At 32.3% G+C, this 18,284-nt stretch overlaps 1 protein-coding gene and 1 pseudogene across 2 annotated transcripts; one reads left to right on the top strand and one right to left on the bottom strand.

Annotated features, from left to right (window-relative positions):
- Positions 1-102: 102 nt before the first annotated feature.
- Positions 103-4,825, bottom strand: LOC100784805 (phosphatidate cytidylyltransferase 1). Its single transcript, XM_041009364.1, has 11 exons — positions 4,760-4,825; positions 3,441-3,694; positions 3,183-3,334; positions 2,802-2,943; positions 1,814-1,970; positions 1,592-1,639; positions 1,429-1,515; positions 1,185-1,313; positions 1,016-1,072; positions 503-586; positions 103-339 (listed from the first exon to the last, which is right to left on the bottom strand). The coding sequence occupies exons 1-11, from the start codon at positions 4,823-4,825 to the stop codon at positions 259-261; spliced, it is 1,257 nt and encodes a 418-aa protein (XP_040865298.1). The 3' UTR covers positions 103-258.
- A 4,431-nt stretch (positions 4,826-9,256) lies between these two features.
- Positions 9,257-16,738, top strand: LOC100784272 (65-kDa microtubule-associated protein 1-like; annotated as a pseudogene). Its single transcript, XR_001384708.2, has 10 exons — positions 9,257-9,496; positions 9,596-9,799; positions 9,882-10,133; positions 10,256-10,477; positions 10,737-10,892; positions 10,974-11,285; positions 11,594-11,681; positions 11,811-11,959; positions 12,166-12,436; positions 15,725-16,738. The product of XR_001384708.2 is annotated as a 65-kDa microtubule-associated protein 1-like (transcript).
- The last annotated feature ends 1,546 nt before the right edge of the window (positions 16,739-18,284 follow it).

Here is an 18,284-nt window from a genome sequence, read left to right as displayed (position 1 = left end):
CTCTAACAAAAAACAGTATTGAAAAACACCAATATATTTATCATTACAAATCTGCTTCAAAGTGTCAATGTTAAGCCCTTAAGGAAAAGAAGGAATGTCACTTGCAAGGATCGCTACACTCCACTTAACATAGTTCAGCAGCTTAAAAAGAGGTCTAGAAAGATTGTTTACTAATCTCCACCACTTGTTCCAACAGGGTCTTCATCTACAAATAAAATACCAACTGAAGCATTCTCTATTAATTGTATAGTGAACTTGTCATAAATGCCTTTCTTGCAATATCTTCCCGAGTTTTGTGTAGAGAGATAGCTGCTCCTCTGAACCAAGGTTCCTCATTATCTACATAAATAAAACACTTAAGCGTTACACCTATGGGTAATGGCCATAATGAAATGTATCCAGTTTGATTATGTGTGTAATATTGGTACTGAAAGAAAACAGAATCCTCTAATTTTCACATGAATGAAAGTTAGCCAATAAATTGCTTAAACTAGAGACTCACCTGGTCCAATAGCATCTCAACTGAATAGTCTTGGCCTACAACAAATGATTGATGGTAAATGTAGACGAAAACAGCCATTACCATCTGCAGAGGATGCATCACAGTATAAAACACAACAGTCACAGACTCTCAATAGCTGCAGAGTTATTTGTGTACTTTACTTTATATCATGGCATAGAAAGCAGCTCATGACTTATGGTGAAATTGAAAGCACTGAGCATTGAAACAAGGTGTATATAGCGAGGGCATATAAATTTTATTAGTGATGAATCAATTTCACTTTAATATGTCAATACAATGGGATATCTTAGCTCATCGATAACAAAACGGTAGATATAAAACAAAGAAAATACCCCCAAATACTCAAAGCAAGTTCAGTCATAGCAGTTACTGATTATTGACTAACTATAATGCAATAAAAAATGTGAAAAGTGTATCCTGAATTAAGTAATAGCCTATTCAGATATAAACCAAGGATAATTCTAGCACATAAATATCTATCTATGAGCAAACCTGGCAGTCCATTCTGTCTGTAAATCCACCATGTCCAGGTATACTATCACCAAAGTCCTGTAATCATTCAAAGAGATCAATGCTATTGCTATGTTTGGGAGTTTCAAAGTGAATGGAAAAAGGATGATGGATGCAAAATAAATGTCTAGTATAAAGAGCAAGAACATACTTTGATTTTAAAAGCTCTTTTGAAGCCACTAGCAAAAAAACCTCCAAATGGTGCTATTATTGACGCAAATAGTCCCATCCACAAGGCATGCCACTGTACTGGCAAAACTGCTATCTCTTTCCAAGGAAGCTACAAAATGTTCCAAAATAAAAAACTTTAGTCTTAAATTCTTAATCTTAAGCTTAGTGGCAAAACTGCCATCTCTTTGTAATTATTAGGATAGATTTATTTTTTTGGTACTTACCCAATGAGAAATCAATCCTGGCAATGGAATGTAATCTGGCTTAAAAATTGGGTCAGGGTCACACTGAAGCCAACCAGTTGATAAATCCTGAATTTATTTCACCATCATTAGGAACATCATAAATATTTCCTCATAGATGACAGCACCCAATCAAGATTGTTACCTTCCTTGGACATGTTAGCCACTGGAAGCGACCCAAGAAGTTTGCAAACTGCACAAACATAAGTGACATCATCATGCAAAGCAAAAATACTGAAAAATATCATTAAATCAACTTAAAGTGGAGGTTGTGAGTTAAACACAAAAGATCTAGTAGAGCTATAAACAAGGTGTGAATTTTGAAAGCTTTTTGGGATGGTAGTTGATGTCACTGACTGATGCTTACCGTAAATGCAGCAATCATAGTGGCAACAGACGCTCCAATGAAACCTTCCCATGTTTTCTTTGGAGAAAGCTTGATCAGAGGTGTTCTCCCAAAATAGAAACCGAAGAAATATGCACCAACATCATTCATAGCAATGAGGATTGCAGGGAAAAGAAACCTTTCATCATAATATTAACATGTTAGGTTGTAACTATAAAAAATAAAATCAATTAAAGCATGAAAAACATAGTGGTTGGCAATACCAAAGCAGTTGCTCATATCAGAACCCCTATAGAATTTCCATCGAGCGAGGAAAAACACAGATGCTGGTTTTGCAGAAAAGTGAAACTCTTTGGGAGCAAAAACAATAGACATAATGTAAATTTCATAAATCATGATGCCATGTTTGTAAAGAGTCCCGTTATTTATGTTCTTTTCTTCCTCTTCTTTAATAATGAGAAATCTTTGTACAAGTCAATCAAACCACAAATTTAATAGAAACATCTTTAATATTTTTGAGCTACAACATAGTTAATTCAAAGACCACTAAAATTCCAATTATTATATCTGATTATCCTTTTACTCGTGTGCATAACAACACCAAAGTCAACATATAAAAAATTGAACATATTTTTTACAATACATTGAATGTATGCAAAAATATAATTTTTCCGCGACCATACAGTAAGTTGGAATGAAAACAAGAATTAGAGAAAGTCAGAAAGCTAACAGAAAAACAAAAAAAGAAAAAAGACAAAAAGATGCATATTATTTAAAAGAAATTGTTAAGAGACTATTTCTTGTTTATTGATTTAATGCATCCTTTTTTGTAAGTAACTGTGTTCTACAATTTTCTGATCAAATGTAAATGAAGCTAGATTGCGTAGAATCATATTTGGAAAGATGTTTAAGTAAGCTAAAATCACATAAAATAGGAAAGAATAAACCAAAAGAAGGAATTAGAAAATTGAGATTTCATCATCAAGTAATATAACAGAAGTCATGTTACCAGAATATCCCTACAAATATGTTGGCTACAGTGAACGCAGACTGGGTAAACACAACAATAAGTATCATATGTGTCCATGCATACTGGCCAAACTGATACTTGTAATATCTCTTCTTCAATGAAAGAATAAACCATACAAAACCTGAAATCAAGAATGAAAGATTTTTTTTTAAAATTACAGGCTGCAAACACTTGAACCTGCTGAAGACTAGGTTAACAGGATATTAGATAAAATTAAGTTACGTAACATGATTGATTCAGATTTATGAGGAATATGCCCAACAAAGACAGGACCTAAAGGTATCTTGATTATAACTATTCATGTTTTCTCTCTTTCCAAATTTGGTGACAATTATGAATGAAACATTTGGAAGTACTAACCTGCAATATATAAAAAGTAGCATATAACCATCTGATACTTGATCAGGTTGCTCACAAATCTATACAAGAGTTTATCTGAAGTCACAGTATTCACAAGTTGTTGACTGAGAATACGGCCATATACGAATAGCATTGCTGTGAAGAAATAATGCCTGGACATTGCATTCAGAATCATATCTTTGTGAAACACTATTTATTAAACTAAACATTTCTCATTTGCACATGATCATTTGGAAATTACAGTACATGAATGCTTACCAGTTCAAGAGCTTAAACTTAGGGAGACGTTTATCTTGAGATGCTCTTCTAAGTAGATTGAAGAGCTCACTGGCCATAAATATTTGGATAACCACAACCATGGCCCAGATGTAAAGATGACCCAAGTATATGATTAGTGAGACACTCGCTAGCATCCACAGAGATGAGTATGCACGGATCCACATTGATTTGTATTTGGATTTATCATCGACAAGTAAATTGTTTCCATTTGATTTGCTTATCTCTGCAGGAATCTGACACAAAAAAGCTAGCATCAGTTTCAAATTCTTTAAAATGATTCTTTTTTCTTCTATTTCCCCGGCCCCTTTTCTGCATGTAATGTATCTTATAAGAAGAAAAAAGAGCATTTTAAATGCCAACCAAATGGATCAATAATAATAAGTAGGCTTTGGACACATATAAAGCTGAATTGAATTAGATTAGGATACCACAACAACAAAGCCTTATCCCACTAAGTGAGGTCAGTTACATGCACGCGTTGCTATTTGACATGGTTAAAAATCAAAATTTTATAAATATTAAGTTTAAGATCTTCTTTGATGATGTCCTCCAACGTTCTTTTCAGTCTCCCTCTTCTTCTTTTTCTCGGACTAAAAATCATGAAAAATTCATTCTAACACCTCTTGTGGCCTTCTTTGTACATGCCAAACCACCTTAACTGATTTTCTCATTTTTTTTCCCAATGGATACTAAACCAATCTTTTATCGTATAACGTCATTCGGTATTCTTCTTTTTCTTATATGACCACACATCTATCTTAATATTCTCATTTTTGCTACTTTTATTTTTCTTTCATGTTCCTTTAAAACTCAACATTCACTATCATATAGTATAGTTAGATGTCTAACTATACACAAAACTTGCCTTTAAGTTTGGTATGTACTTTACGTTCCCAAACGACCTCTGAAACTTTTCTCCATTTAAGTCATCCAACCAATATCCTATGTGTGACATTCTAATTAATTTCACCATCATTTTGTATGATTGATCCTAAATATTTAAAATTAGAAACCTATGGTATGACATCCTCTCCCAATTTTACTTCTGAGCCAAAATCCTCTTGTCTCGCTAAAATTATAGTGCATATACTTTGTCTTCCTCCTACTAAATGAAAATCCTTTGTTTTCAAAAGTCTATCTCCACATATCAAACTTACTATTAATTGTTTCCCTTGATTCTTCAATCAAGACTATATCATTCACAAAAAGCATGCAATTAGGGATAAGCTTTTGTATGTCCTTAATAAGCACATCCAAAACTACATTAAACAAAAACTTGAGCCTTGATATAATCCAACCCCAATAGGAAAGTCCTTGGTTTCATCTTTTGGAGTTCTCACACTAGTAGTTATCTCTTCATACATGTCTTGTATAACTCAGATATAATATAGATAAGAAATAATGTGTAGAGGAGTGAATAATAATTTTGTGCATATTGTCATAATCAAATGATTTCTGAATTGACAGAATCTATAGATAACTGGTCTTGCAGCAGCATAAATTCACACTAAAACTTGATATTTGAAATAAATGTATCCCCGATCACAAACAAGCATACATGTTAATTTACTGCACCAACCTCATTTGAGCGTCTTCTTAGTCGAACATTTGGCGTTCTTGGTGAACTACAGTTAGTATCCGTATGTATATCTCTCATTGTTGAAGTGATAGTTCAAATATTTTTGGAGTCATATACATGCACGAACTGAGATCTCCCCTGAGACATTAGAAGGCAAAAGTTATAAAAGCAAACGGACACATCCCTAATAGGATTCATATTGATGTATCAAAATGGTTGTATGGAGGACTCCTCAAAATTCAGCACTCATACTAAATATACATAATCACTTTCAGAATTGGGAAAGTTCAATACACAACAATATAGTATAATAAGCAATGAAATTAGTAGACACTAGGTACAAAATGATATTGATGATTTATGTATGCATGTGTCCGTCAACAAAAAATTTAATAATGTGACCTATTAGCTTGAGCCTCTACGGTTGATTCAAGATGTTTTGAAACAATAAGCATGTGCCCAACATATAGTTATTAAAGTTACATAAAAATAGATCATTGATTGTCACACTCGCAAAATCGAAACCCTTTTTTCATGTAAGGCACAAGTTTCATGTGGAGAATGGAGCAGCAGATTGAAATTTAAGAGTACATACTTGGATTTAAGAGGTAAAAAATGACAAAAGGATCAACACGAATTGAGAAATTTTTTTTATGATGTTAGATGTGGCTTCGCTATGTTTGAGGGAAACGAGAATAACAGGACTAGGCATAGGAGAGAGAACAACCTACGAGAGATACGTAATGGTCCACATTGACCAGTAATATTAATCGTTGGTTACTTTATTATTCTAAGTGGCGGGTCCAGACCTCATAAGATTACTGAAAACACTAGTAAATATAAAAACTTTATGATATAAAACTATTACGAATATCATAAAATGTACTAAAAAAGAAAATTTTATCAATTTTTCTATGTTTGGAACGTGTGTCTAAACACACGCTTTTCCTAATTGTTACAGTTTTATTTTTTTTTTAAAATGGTTGGAAACAACTTATTCGAATCCCTCTTCCAAAATGCAGAGATATTACAATTAATTGTCAGCAACTTAAAATTAAGGGTTAATTATTATTTTCGTCCTCTAGTTTATTTTTAAAATGTAATTTCATCATTTTATCATTAAATTTTTTAATAAGTTTTCTAATTTTTTAAAATATTTCAATTAGGTTATTTTGTTTTTAAAAGTTAACTCTCTTATTTTTTTAAAATAAATTCAATTTATCCCATTAAAAATTAATTTTGATCTTATTTTTAAAAAAAATTTGGAGTAGGCGAAAGAAAATTAGGATAAATTAAAAATTTTAAAAAAAATAAAGGACTTAAATATATATATTTTTTAAAAACATCTAATTGAATTATTTCGAGGATTTAAACCTAAAATTAAAAAAATAAGTAATAAAATAAAAAATCCCTAACTAATCAAAAGTTCTTCATCCTCTAAGCAAATTAAACTATAATTAGAACAAACATTAATTCCATTCCGTTGGCGTAACAACAATGGCACAAGTGGCAAACCGAAGAATTGGGTCCACGAACCTCGATGACAATATATTTAATGAGCAATGAAGAAGGTATAATTCGACAAGTAAGAAAGTAGGTATGATACGAGAGAGAACAGAACAGGGCTTACAAAGATTTGTGCCTATAATAAAATACAATCACAAGAGAGATGATGCCATTATAATTAAACCACACTGTTTAATTTTGGTCGATGATTAGCAAATAATGGAAAATACAAATGCATGTGACTGCGTTAGAAATGGTGCTTTCGGCTGGTCAAATGCAACTATGCAAATTCTTAAGTTACAGATCTTATTATATTCCCTGCCTTGGTCACATGTTGCATGGCCCCAACCCACATGTGTCTTCCATTGTTGGCATCTTGATTATCGATTTTCAGACAGGACGTGTTGGAAAAAATCTAAAACCACCATGTATTGAGCAACAAGCATGGAATTGTGCTATCTAAAGAATACTAGTAGATAAGTACAAAAAACACAGAGTTGTTAGGTGGAGGGAGGGGGACGAACTGTCATGGTCCCCTCAAGCTTTTAATTCTCTTCCGAATTACTTAGTTGTTATTACCGGTAGGGGAAATTCTTTAAACTTAATTCACCCCTCTTACGTTATTAAACCCTAAACCTAATTCATCTCTCTTACTTTATTAAGGTCACACTTATGATTGACTTTTTAAATTTATTTTTTTTGAAATTTTCTCACGGGTAATCGATTACAATGTATTATACTTGATTACACAAATAATTTTGAGAAGTTATGACTCTTCAATTTGAACTTTACAATTTTCGTCACCGATAATCGATTACACAATAATGATAATCGATTACACCTTTTAAAATTTAAATTCAAACTTTTTCTAATAACAGTTGAAATCACTTGTGCTTTTAGAAATTCATTACCATTTTTTATAATCGATTACCATTTCTAGTAATCTATTACCAGAGAGAAAAATATATTTTTCAAAATAAAATATTTACTTAAAATTTTGTAAGATATTTGAAAGCTTAACTTTTAAGGCCAAACTTTTACAACTTCTAAGATATTCTTTTAACATAAAGGATTATTTGTAAATTATTTCTCTTATTCTTGATTTTGACTTAAATCAACGTTAAATAATTTTAATCTTTTGACAGTATATGCACTTACATATACTTAAGTCCCACAAAAGAATTATATAAAATTTACATTTTGTCTCTTTTCTTACTTATAAAATATATTTATTCATATTTTATTCTAGATAAAGCACAACTTTACCAATCACTAAAGCATAAAACAATTAATACTTAAAAAAAGTAAATATAAAATTAGAAAAATTAATATCCATAATCAAATTTTACTAGTTTACAAAAAGAAAGGAAACTTTTCATACCAAACAAATTTGGATTTCATATTTACTTTTAACTTTGCTGGTATTTTTATTGAGTAATATAATGTCTTTGCCGTTAATAGAATAGTAAAAGATCAGTATTTGTTTCACAACAAAGTTATTGCTGGATTTAATTTGGGTTTTGCTTTGAGTGATGATATTTTATAATTGTTTGGAATTAATGAAGTTAAGCGATGGAGTTTGACTTCAGTAAAGAGAATGAGTTTAACCATTAATTTAAGGTACTATTTATAAATTATAACCATGGGTAACAGCTGAATAGTTATTTATTTATTTTGCTTTATTATATTTTGATGACCATTGTTGGTAGCATTCTAGCTATAATAAGTGATGACCCAGGTAGTGTAAGTCGTCTATTTGGGAAATGGAAGACGACTTTTTCCACTGACGTACGAATAGAGCTAATAAATTGAGACAAACGGCCAAAAAAATACCAACCAAGGGGAGGGGTGGCTGGACAGATGTCAACTGATCTTGAACCCAATACTGAGCGGGGGAGCATTGAGACCAGAGGTGGCTTTGTCTCAAACATGCCAGGTTTTTCAATTAACCCTGTGTTCTATGAGTTGTTGCTTTAGATGTTACAACGCTGATTTATGTTTTCATACCATGAGATTTCATACATATCTTAAATGTTCCCTGAATTTTAATATTTGAAGTAATTGTTTTATCCAAATAAGCTCATTGGTAGCTAGGTCATAGCTTACCTTAAACAATTGATCAAATAATGACATTGTACTTTATGCATAAAAATATCCTAGTTTTTTATTGTTTCCTACTTTCCTTTAATGTCATACAATAAACTTTGATCCTGTGCTTTGTTAATATATCTTAAAACTCGAACAATAACATCCCAGTTACTAGCATATGGGGATTGTGAACTAACTTGTTTTACGCTGCATTTCTCTCTTTCTTTCGTCTATTCTTTTCAAGCTTCGTTCTTTTCTTAAGCTTCACTGTGAACATTTCCCTTTTATTCTCTCGATAATCGCATTTTCTTGCTACTTGTTGCTGATCATTGGGTTATTGTAGCTTCCGTTTCGTCGACTCATTTCATTCTGTTGTGATTGTTAGCTTAATTAGCTTACCATGCATTGTATTATGATCATGTCATATGTAATGAACAAAATTCGACTTCTCTACATATGCAATTAAAAAACTTTTTACTTTTTAACAATAATTAATTATTATTTTTATTAATATTAAGAATTTTTTTTTTTTGGCTTATCTATTCAAAGATCCTTATTTGAATTCGTTACGTTAGTTTAGTTGTTGGGGTGGGTAATTTTGGGTTACCGGAATTCAACATTTACCCACGATGGATTACGGCCATTTGCATTGTCTTATAGCAGATGTCTTCTACTTTCTTGATCTTCGTAGAAGAGAAGAAATGTTTCTCTGTGCGTTTGGTGGAAGCAGAAAGAATTTTCAAGTCATTTTTATATTTTGAGGTGCAGGCTAGGTGTCGCTGGGACTTCAATGGCAGTGACCGAAGCTCAGAATCCTCTTCTTGGAGAAAACACATGTGGTTCCTTGTTAAAAAAGTTTCAGGTAACTAACTTCATTCAGCTTTTCATCTGTGTCACTCAAGATGCGAATGCTCTACAGAATAATGGGATAAATTAATTTCATTTTCTTTATTCGCTGTAGGAAATATGGGATGAGGTTGGTGAGAGCGACGAGCAACGAGACAAGATGCTTCTTCAGTTAGAGCAGGAGTGCTTGGATGTGTACAAGAGAAAGGTTGAGCAGGCAGCCAAGTCAAGGGTGCAGCTACTTCAAGCTCTGTCTGATGCTAAGCTTGAGCTTTCCACTCTTCTATCAGCACTTGGAGAAAAGAGCTTTGCTGGAATTGTTAGTAACTACTTGACTATGTCTTGTATTGTTAGTAAAGTGGCAAACTAATTTCCTATGCATATTTTTTATTCTTTCACAGCCTGAGAATACTTATGGAACTATCAAAGAACAGCTTCCAGCTATAGCACCAGTACTTGAACAGTTATGGCAACAAAAGGAAGAAAGAATTAAGGAGTTCTCGGATGTACAGTCACAGATCCAACAAATATGTGGAGAGATAGCCGGAAACTTGAACCTTAATGATGTTTCACCTGCAGTTGATGAGTCTGACCTGTCCCTGAAGAAGTTAGATGAATATCAATCTGAGCTCCAAGAACTTCAAAAGGAAAAGGTAATTATGTTATAATGTTCAATAATGTGTCAGTTCAGTTTGTCACTAATTTGGAAAATTCCTTTTGATTTCATTTACTAAACAGCTCATTGAGAGTTTTGTTGCATTGCCTTGTTTGGCAGAGCGAGAGGTTGCACAAGGTTCTTTCTTGAATTTGTGAGTACTGTGCATGATGTATGTGCTGTCCTTGGTATGGACTTCTTCAGTACTGCAACTGAGGTTCATCCAAGTCTAAATGACTCTACTGGTGGTCAATTAAAGAGCATAAGTAATGACACCCTAGCAAGGCTGGCTAAGACCGTCTTAACGCTGAAAGAAGATAAAAAAAACAGAGGCTGCACAAGGTAATGCATTTAGAACATTTCTTCTCCTTAATTTTTATTTATGCAATAGCTGTTAACTGTATAAGCTCTCAAATGTTAGGAATTTTGATATACTGTGGTTTTTGTCTTGCTAATCGTGTGTATGTTTTCAAGAAATCACCATCAATTCTGACTTTGACACCCCAGAGTGGCATTACCTACTAAATGTTTTGCATTCATTACTTGCTTGACTTTTAATCTAATACTATTTTCTTTACTTTGACCTGGATATTTCATGCAGCTCCAAGAATTAGCTTCTCAGTTGATTGATCTTTGTAATCTAATGGATACTCATCCCGAGGAAAGGAGACTATTTGACCATGTTACCTGTAATATGTCAGCTTCTGTTGATGAAGTCACTGTTCCTGGTGCCCTTGCTCTGGATCTGATTGAGCAGGTACTAAAGAACTTCTGAAATTTACGGATTCGAGCTCCAAGTATGATATTAACTTCTTTTTCTTTTTATTTGATAATAAAGGCTGAAGTGGAAGTTGAGAGACTTGATCAGCTGAAAGCCAGCAGGATGAAGGAAATTGCTTTCAAGAAGCAAGCAGAGCTCGAAGAGATATTTGCCCGTGCTCATATAGAAGTAGATCCAGATGCTGCCCGGGAGAAGATTATGGCATTGATTGATTCAGGAAACATTGAACTAACTGAATTACTGGCTAACATGGACAATCAGATAGCAAAAGCAAAAGAAGAAGCTGTAAGCCAAAAAGATATATTGGACAAGGTTGAGAAATGGATGTCAGCATGTGATGAAGAGAGTTGGCTTGAAGACTATAACCGGGTACTTAAAATCTCGCTTCTGCTTTATTTCTCTTTCTGAGTTTGAATAGAGAGGTGAAGTAGTAGTATTATGATCAGAACATTAAATCCTTTAACCAGAGTTAATCTGTATCCATTATATAGTCTGCTAGTTATCAGTTTAAGTGATTTGTTATTTGACAAGATAATTGAAATGTTTCTTGCCCTGTTTCCGGAAATATTTAGATTTTTAGCATTAGCTTTGCTGCAAGTTATGATCTTTAAATGGTTGCCTAATCCTCCTCGTTTGGATTATAATGTTACACTCTGACACACAACCTTGTAAAACAGGATGAGAACAGGTATAATGCAAGCAGAGGTGCACACATAAACCTCAAACGTGCAGAGAAAGCACGGATATTGGTCAACAAAATTCCAGGTATTTGTTAAATGAGATTACAATCACCATCAGATACTGTTATTATTAATTCAATCTGCTGTCAGTGTAAGCAAAACAAGATGATGCCACATTATTGGAATAATTTTGTTTCTGTTGGTGAAAATGCAGCTTTGGTTGATACATTGGTTGCTAAAACTCGTGCATGGGAAGAAGATGATGGTATGTCATGTACATATGATGGCGTTGCTCTTCTTGCCATGTTAGATGAATATGCCATGCTCAGACATGAGCGGGAAGAGGAAAAACGGAGGATGAGGGTAAGTTTCACTAATAAGATGATTAGGATTTGGGATTACTCGATTTCAGCTTGATTTGAGCACTTGCTAATAATAATAAGACCACAACTCTGAGGAAATTAAAGCTATCAGCGTGGCCTATTTCTGTTCTGTTCACTACTATTCTATATTTGTTATACATACTGTGGTACTGAGAGGTCATAACATATGGACTTTACACTTTGTAGGATCAGAAAAAGCACCACGAGCAGCGAAACACGGAACAAGAAACCATCTTTGGTTCAAGACCCAGCCCTGCTAGGCCAGTTAGTTCCAGTAAGTCAGGAGGTCCTCGTGCTAACGGAGGAGCCAATGCTACTCCTAACCGACGGCTATCGCTTAATGCTCATCAAAATGGAAACAGGTCCACATCAAAAGATGGAAAAAGGGAAAACAGACTATCTGCTCCCGTGAATTATGTGGCCATATCAAAAGAAGATGCTGCTTCTCATGTTTCTGGTACTGAACCCATCCCGGCATCACCCTATAATTGTCCTGCTTTTACTTTCTTTTGCATCATAAAGAATTAAAAAAAAAATTCAATCTATGGATGATATCTAATACTAAAAACATATCCTTTTAAAAAAAATTAACATAAGAATAGTAGTACATCAGATTAACATAACATTAACTTTTAATTATATCTTAGTTGAACATATAGTGTTTATCAATGGCAGATCATCCAACTAAATTTAGCTTTATAAAAAATTTCTAAGATAGGAAACATAGATTCCTAAGAAATGATTGGTAGATTATCGATCCAACCATCCTTATTATCGAAAGAAGTCAAAGAAAATTATGAGTTGTAATTGATTTAACGTCTATATCCACTTAACACGCGCTTTGTAGTATCAGCTCCTGATTCTTTGCAATCAACTTCAGAATAAGTGAAGTTACTCCTACAAAAAATTATTTAAAAATAAAACAAAATGAAAAAGATGATTCAAAAAAATCATGAATATTATTTTTGAAGTATACTATTTAAATTTACTCGATCAGTAAACGTCCCTGGGGTTCCATCCTTGGGGAGTTACCACAGAGGAAAAATATGTTCCATGAAATATTACCCTTGGCAAGCACATCATGTTATTCCTAGATTTACCTTTTCATCCCAAAAAGAGAACTTCCTTCGAAGTTTGGATCAACTGGTTACTTCCATCCTTGAGCTGTAACAAAGTTTGGTCCAGTCCTATTTATCCCCCCACAGCATTGATTGAACAATTTTACACATGGAAAAAATGTAAAAATATTTTATTATTTTATGTTCAAAATGATTTCTTCTAACAAAATATTTTTTTGTAATTATCTCATAAAAAGATTGTTCATACAGTATATAAAGTCTATTTCACCTTTGATATAACAATCCTTAAAGTAATGATGTCCCCTTGCATCAAACAAGGTGTCTTAATAACTAATGAAATTACATCTAAGGGAAAATAATTTGTCTCCGTGTATTCTTGCTGCCAATGCTGGTTCAATTTTAATATTTCTTCTTCTGTTCATGCTGTTATATGTGTTCTGCAATTAAAATAAAATCCATTAAATTTTAGCAATAAGTTATCATGTAACTAGAGTTAGAGTTAGATCAATTGATTAGATTTAGTTAGTTACAAGTTAGTTACTCTTGTAACTAACCATATAAACTGTACTATCATCTAATCATTGTAAGCTCACTTTCATTCAGCAACCATCTAGACTTCTTTTCATTCTTAATACTTTTCTTTGTAAGCTTCAGTATAACTATAGTAATAGGTTCTTTGATTAGAAATAAGAAGTAAAAAAAATAACAAAAAATTATTAAAATATTTTCTTATAATTTATTTATGTACCATGAAACCAATGTCAGTGGCAACCACGTTAGGTGGTCGAGAAGTGAATGTAGCGCTAGTGTCAATCCCTCTGTGGTCCCATAAAGTTATGATTGTTTTTCGGCTTCCCTCTCCTTCTAAAGTGATGCACGACTTTTCTTCGAGAATATAAATCTTTCCTCTGCACAAAGAGAATATGGAAATAACTATATACACGTGGAAATGTGAATGTATTTTTTAAAATGCGATCCTTTTTGTTTTTTATTTTTTATTTGTTTTGTCTAGTGTGACAACATATTCATAATGTTCCACATTAGCTATGATAGGATTGTCTTCGTATTAGTATAAAGAAAGAAAAATATCCTGTCAAATCTGAAAAGAAACCTAACAGGCTTAGAACATGAAAGGGGTCATAAAATCAACCAACTACTAGTTAAGAAAGTTCTTTTTCTAATCAATTAGTTTGTTGAACATGCATACAATCAGAATTATATGCCCAGTGTGTATGTGGATTTCTTGCGACTCTTCTAGTAAAATGAGTTATTTATAGCAAACTAACATAAATTGAGAGTGGTCTTAATTATTATAAAAGATTACAATAAGAAACAACAATAATTGGTGGATCAAGATTCATACATAAGCTGACTTATACATGTAAGTTGAATTGAAATAAGTTACGTGAAATTGTGAGAATTGTTTGGAATGCAGGGCAAATACCACTCCAGAGGGCTTTAGTTGTACTTATTACACAACATGTACTTGCCTTTGATACCCGGTTAATAAAATTCCTTTTTTTGGCTGACCAAAACAAATTTAGAATGTCTGATGTTGGATCGAAACATGATCAAATTCCTTTTCTTTTGTGCTAAAGAGGCATTGATCAAAATCAATTTATCAATCGTTTTTGTTCACAAGAGTTCATTTCAGCTTCTTCATGACTAAAACTTCAGGAAAGTGTACTTCGTAACTCCTACTAAAAGAGTCGCAAGAAATTCACATACACATCGGACATATAATTCTGATTGTATGCATGTTCAACAAACTAATTTATTAGAAAAAGAACTTTCTTAACTAATAGTTGGTTGATTTTATGACTCCTTTCATGTTCTAAGCCTTTCAGGTTTCTTTTCAGATTTGGCTGGATATTTTTTTCTTTATACTAATACGAAGACAATCTTGTCATAGCTAATGTGGAACATTATGAATATGTTGTCACACTAGACAAAACAAAAAGGATGATTGAACTAATATTACAGACTTTGACTTCGGATTTTTTCATGAATACTTTTTTCTTGACTTTGGATCGCATTTTTAGAAATATACTCACATTTTTACGTGTATATAGTTATTCTCATTGTGTAGAGGAAAGATTTATATTTCAAAAGAAAAGTCATGCATCATTTTAGAAGGAGAGAGAAGTCGGACAACAATCATAATTTTCTGGGACCACAAAGGAACTAACACTAGTGCTACATTCACCTCCCGACCACCTAATGTGGTTGCCACTGACATTGGTTTCATGGTACATAAATAAATTATAAGAAAATTATTTTAATAATTTTTTGTTATTTTTTTACTTCTTCTTCCTAATCAAAGAACCTACTACTATGGTTATACTAAAGCTTACAAAGAAAACTAATAAGAATGAAAAGAAGTCTAGATTATTGCTGAATGAAAGTTAGAAGAAATACTAAAATTGAACCAGCATTGACAACAAGAATACATGGAGACAAATCATTTTTTCCTTAGATGTAATTTCATTAGTTATCAAGACACCTTGTTTGAAGGGGACGTCATTATTTAAGGATTGTTATATGAAAGGTGAAGTAGACTTTATCTATGGTTATGGACAATCTTTTTATGAGGTAATTACAAAAATATATTTTGTCAGAAGAAATAATTTTAACATAAAATATTTTTACATTTTTTTCAAGTGTAGAATTGTTCAATCAATGCTGTGGAAATAAAGGATAAATAGGACTGGACCAGACTTTGTTACAGCTCAAGGACAGTCATCCATTGATCAAAACATCTTTGTGTTTGAGGGAGGTTCTCTTTTTTGGGATGGAAAGGTAAATTTAGGAATAGTTTGGTGTGCTTACTCGAGGATAATATTTCATGGAACATATTTTTCCTCTGTGATGACTCCCCAAGGATGGAACCCATGGACTTTTACTGGTCACGAGTAAGTTTAAATAAATATATTATCTCTTAGAGTATACTTCAAAAAATAATATTCATAATTTTTTTAATAATCTTTTTCATTTTATTTTATTTTTAAATAAATTTTTGTAAGAGTAATTTCATATGCCGAAGTTGATTGTAAAGGACTAGGAGCCGATACTACAACGCATGTTAAGTGGATAAAACATCAAATCAATTACAACTCAAAAAATTTTCTTTGATTTCTTTCCTTAATAAGGATAGTTGGATCGATAATCTATCAATCATTTCCTAGAAATCTATGTTTCCTAACTTAGAGATTTTCTATAAGGCTAAGTTTAGTTGGATGATCTATCATTGATAAGCTCTGTATGTTCAACTAAGATATAAATAAAAGTTAATGTTTTGTTATTCTTATGTATTACTATTTTTATGTTAATTTTCTAAAAAAATGATATGTCTTTAGTGTTAGATATTTTTCATAGATTGAACATTTTTTATGATGCAAAAGAAAGTAAAACCAGGACAATTCATAATAAAAAAAGTGATTGAAGTTATAGCTAAAGATTTACCCATAAGCCATCTGATGAAGAGTTTAGGCTCTGCTTGAGGAGTGGGAATTTATTGATGAAGTCTTGTGACAACTTAGGCGGTGTGTGAGATTGGTAGGTCTAGCGTGGTTTTATGTAGTTTCTGACATTTTTGAAAAGGTTATCGGGTTATAAATAGATTACAACTTCATCAAATAATAATATTATCTCTTCGAGGCTATAAAAATATTTTTATTCCTAAGATACATATGCTAGAGTTTAAGAGTATTTAATATTCCTCCCAGGATTCGATGCCTTCGAAATTGCTTACCTTTAGAGTATGTTTGGATGGAAAAATTAAAGCAGATAAAATATTTTAACAGGAATATTAAAATGTCTTCTTATAAAATAATCTGTTTGGATAAGATATTTTAGAAGTAATTAAAATGTCATCATTTTTATAAAGCATTTTAATACACTAATTTGACAAAATTTTAAATTCTCACAAATAAATTTTTCTTTCTATTCACACACCACACATAGCGCTCTCTCACGAGTAAGTTTTTCTTTCTATTCATCACAATCTTTTCTTCCTCTCACAGATAGATTTCTCTATCGCTCGCTCATCTCTATTTTTTTCTTTTCTCAAGTTTATGTTTGTTTGATTTTAATTTCATTTTTGTAGCTACAAGGCTCGCTTGATTTTATTGATGTATGTTTCGTTTTCTATTTCATTTATTTTATTTCAATGATTTTGATATGTTGGTGGATGTGAAATTGGATAAGTTTGGAGTTGAGATAGGTTGTGAGTACCATATGTTTGTGAATATGCATCAAAGAGAAATAGATAAACAAATCTGTTTGAAATAGAGAAACCAAGTGCACTGATTAACCAGTGTTGGGTCCCAACTCTGCAACATATTGCTGGTTTTTTTTTATTGTAAATGAACACATAGGATGCTATGTATCAATGAAGTCTACAATGGTTAGATTTGGACTATTCCTCTTTTGAGTACTGTTTTTAATCAACTTTCTTTCGGAACATGTACCAACTATTTTATCATTTTGGATTGTATCATAATTTTGATTTTGATAGGAGATGTGAGTAACTCTAAGTTGATGTGGCCATGAACACATAGGATGCTGTGTATCAATTTTGATTTTGATAGGAGATGTTTAAAGAATCAAATATTTTTTATGTATGTTTAAAGGATTTCAAATCTCTCTTTGCAATTGTGGACATGGTTGATGTTTTTGTGGGGTTCTTTAAGTTATTACAAAGAAAGTATGATATGGAACAGAACAATTAGAAATGCTGAGTTCGAGTGAGTGTTTCTACAACACCATAGACCTATATATATATATATACTCCCCCACGAAATTTTGTTTAATGGGTTTGGTAGACTAAGACTAGCGAACAAGAGGCTATAACGTTATAGCTCGTGGAATAATAAAACCAAAGTTGTGATTACATATTATTATGTGCCCTTTTTCATAATAGGGTTCCACTTATATTATTCCTTAGTTTTGCAAAACACCCTGACAAAGATACTTGCAAGTGTTAACAAAACACACCCTAACGTGTCCATTCAACATTTGAACCATTATTATCTCCCACTAAACAAACATCAAAGAATCTAAACTGTTAACAAAAGTGGGAATATATTAAGGTTATATATGCTATTAACTATGGGAGTTAACTGAGTTAGGAGTAGTGCAAATCAAGAATTTTCCTCTACTCTCTGGAGAAGATTTTGGAAACTTGACTAATATGTCGATGTTGATTGTGCAAAAATTAGTTGTGGA

Source organism: Glycine max, chromosome 14, assembly GCF_000004515.6.
Source record: "Glycine max cultivar Williams 82 chromosome 14, Glycine_max_v4.0, whole genome shotgun sequence".
NCBI lineage: Eukaryota > Viridiplantae > Streptophyta > Magnoliopsida > Fabales > Fabaceae > Glycine > Glycine max.
This window is presented reverse-complemented; position numbering and strand designations above follow the sequence as displayed.

Excerpts from the sequence above, each read along its gene's own strand:
- LOC100784805 (XM_041009364.1), bottom strand. The coding sequence starts at position 4,825 with ATGTATGAAGAGATAACTACTAGTGTGAGAACTCCAAAAGATGAAACC. Across the intron at positions 1,640-1,813 it reads CTATGATTGCTGCATTTACG|TTTGCAAACTTCTTGGGTCG; the intron begins GTAAGCATCAGT and ends ATGTTTGTGCAG. Across the intron at positions 1,073-1,184 it reads AAAGAGCTTTTAAAATCAAA|GACTTTGGTGATAGTATACC; the intron begins GTATGTTCTTGC and ends GAATGATTACAG.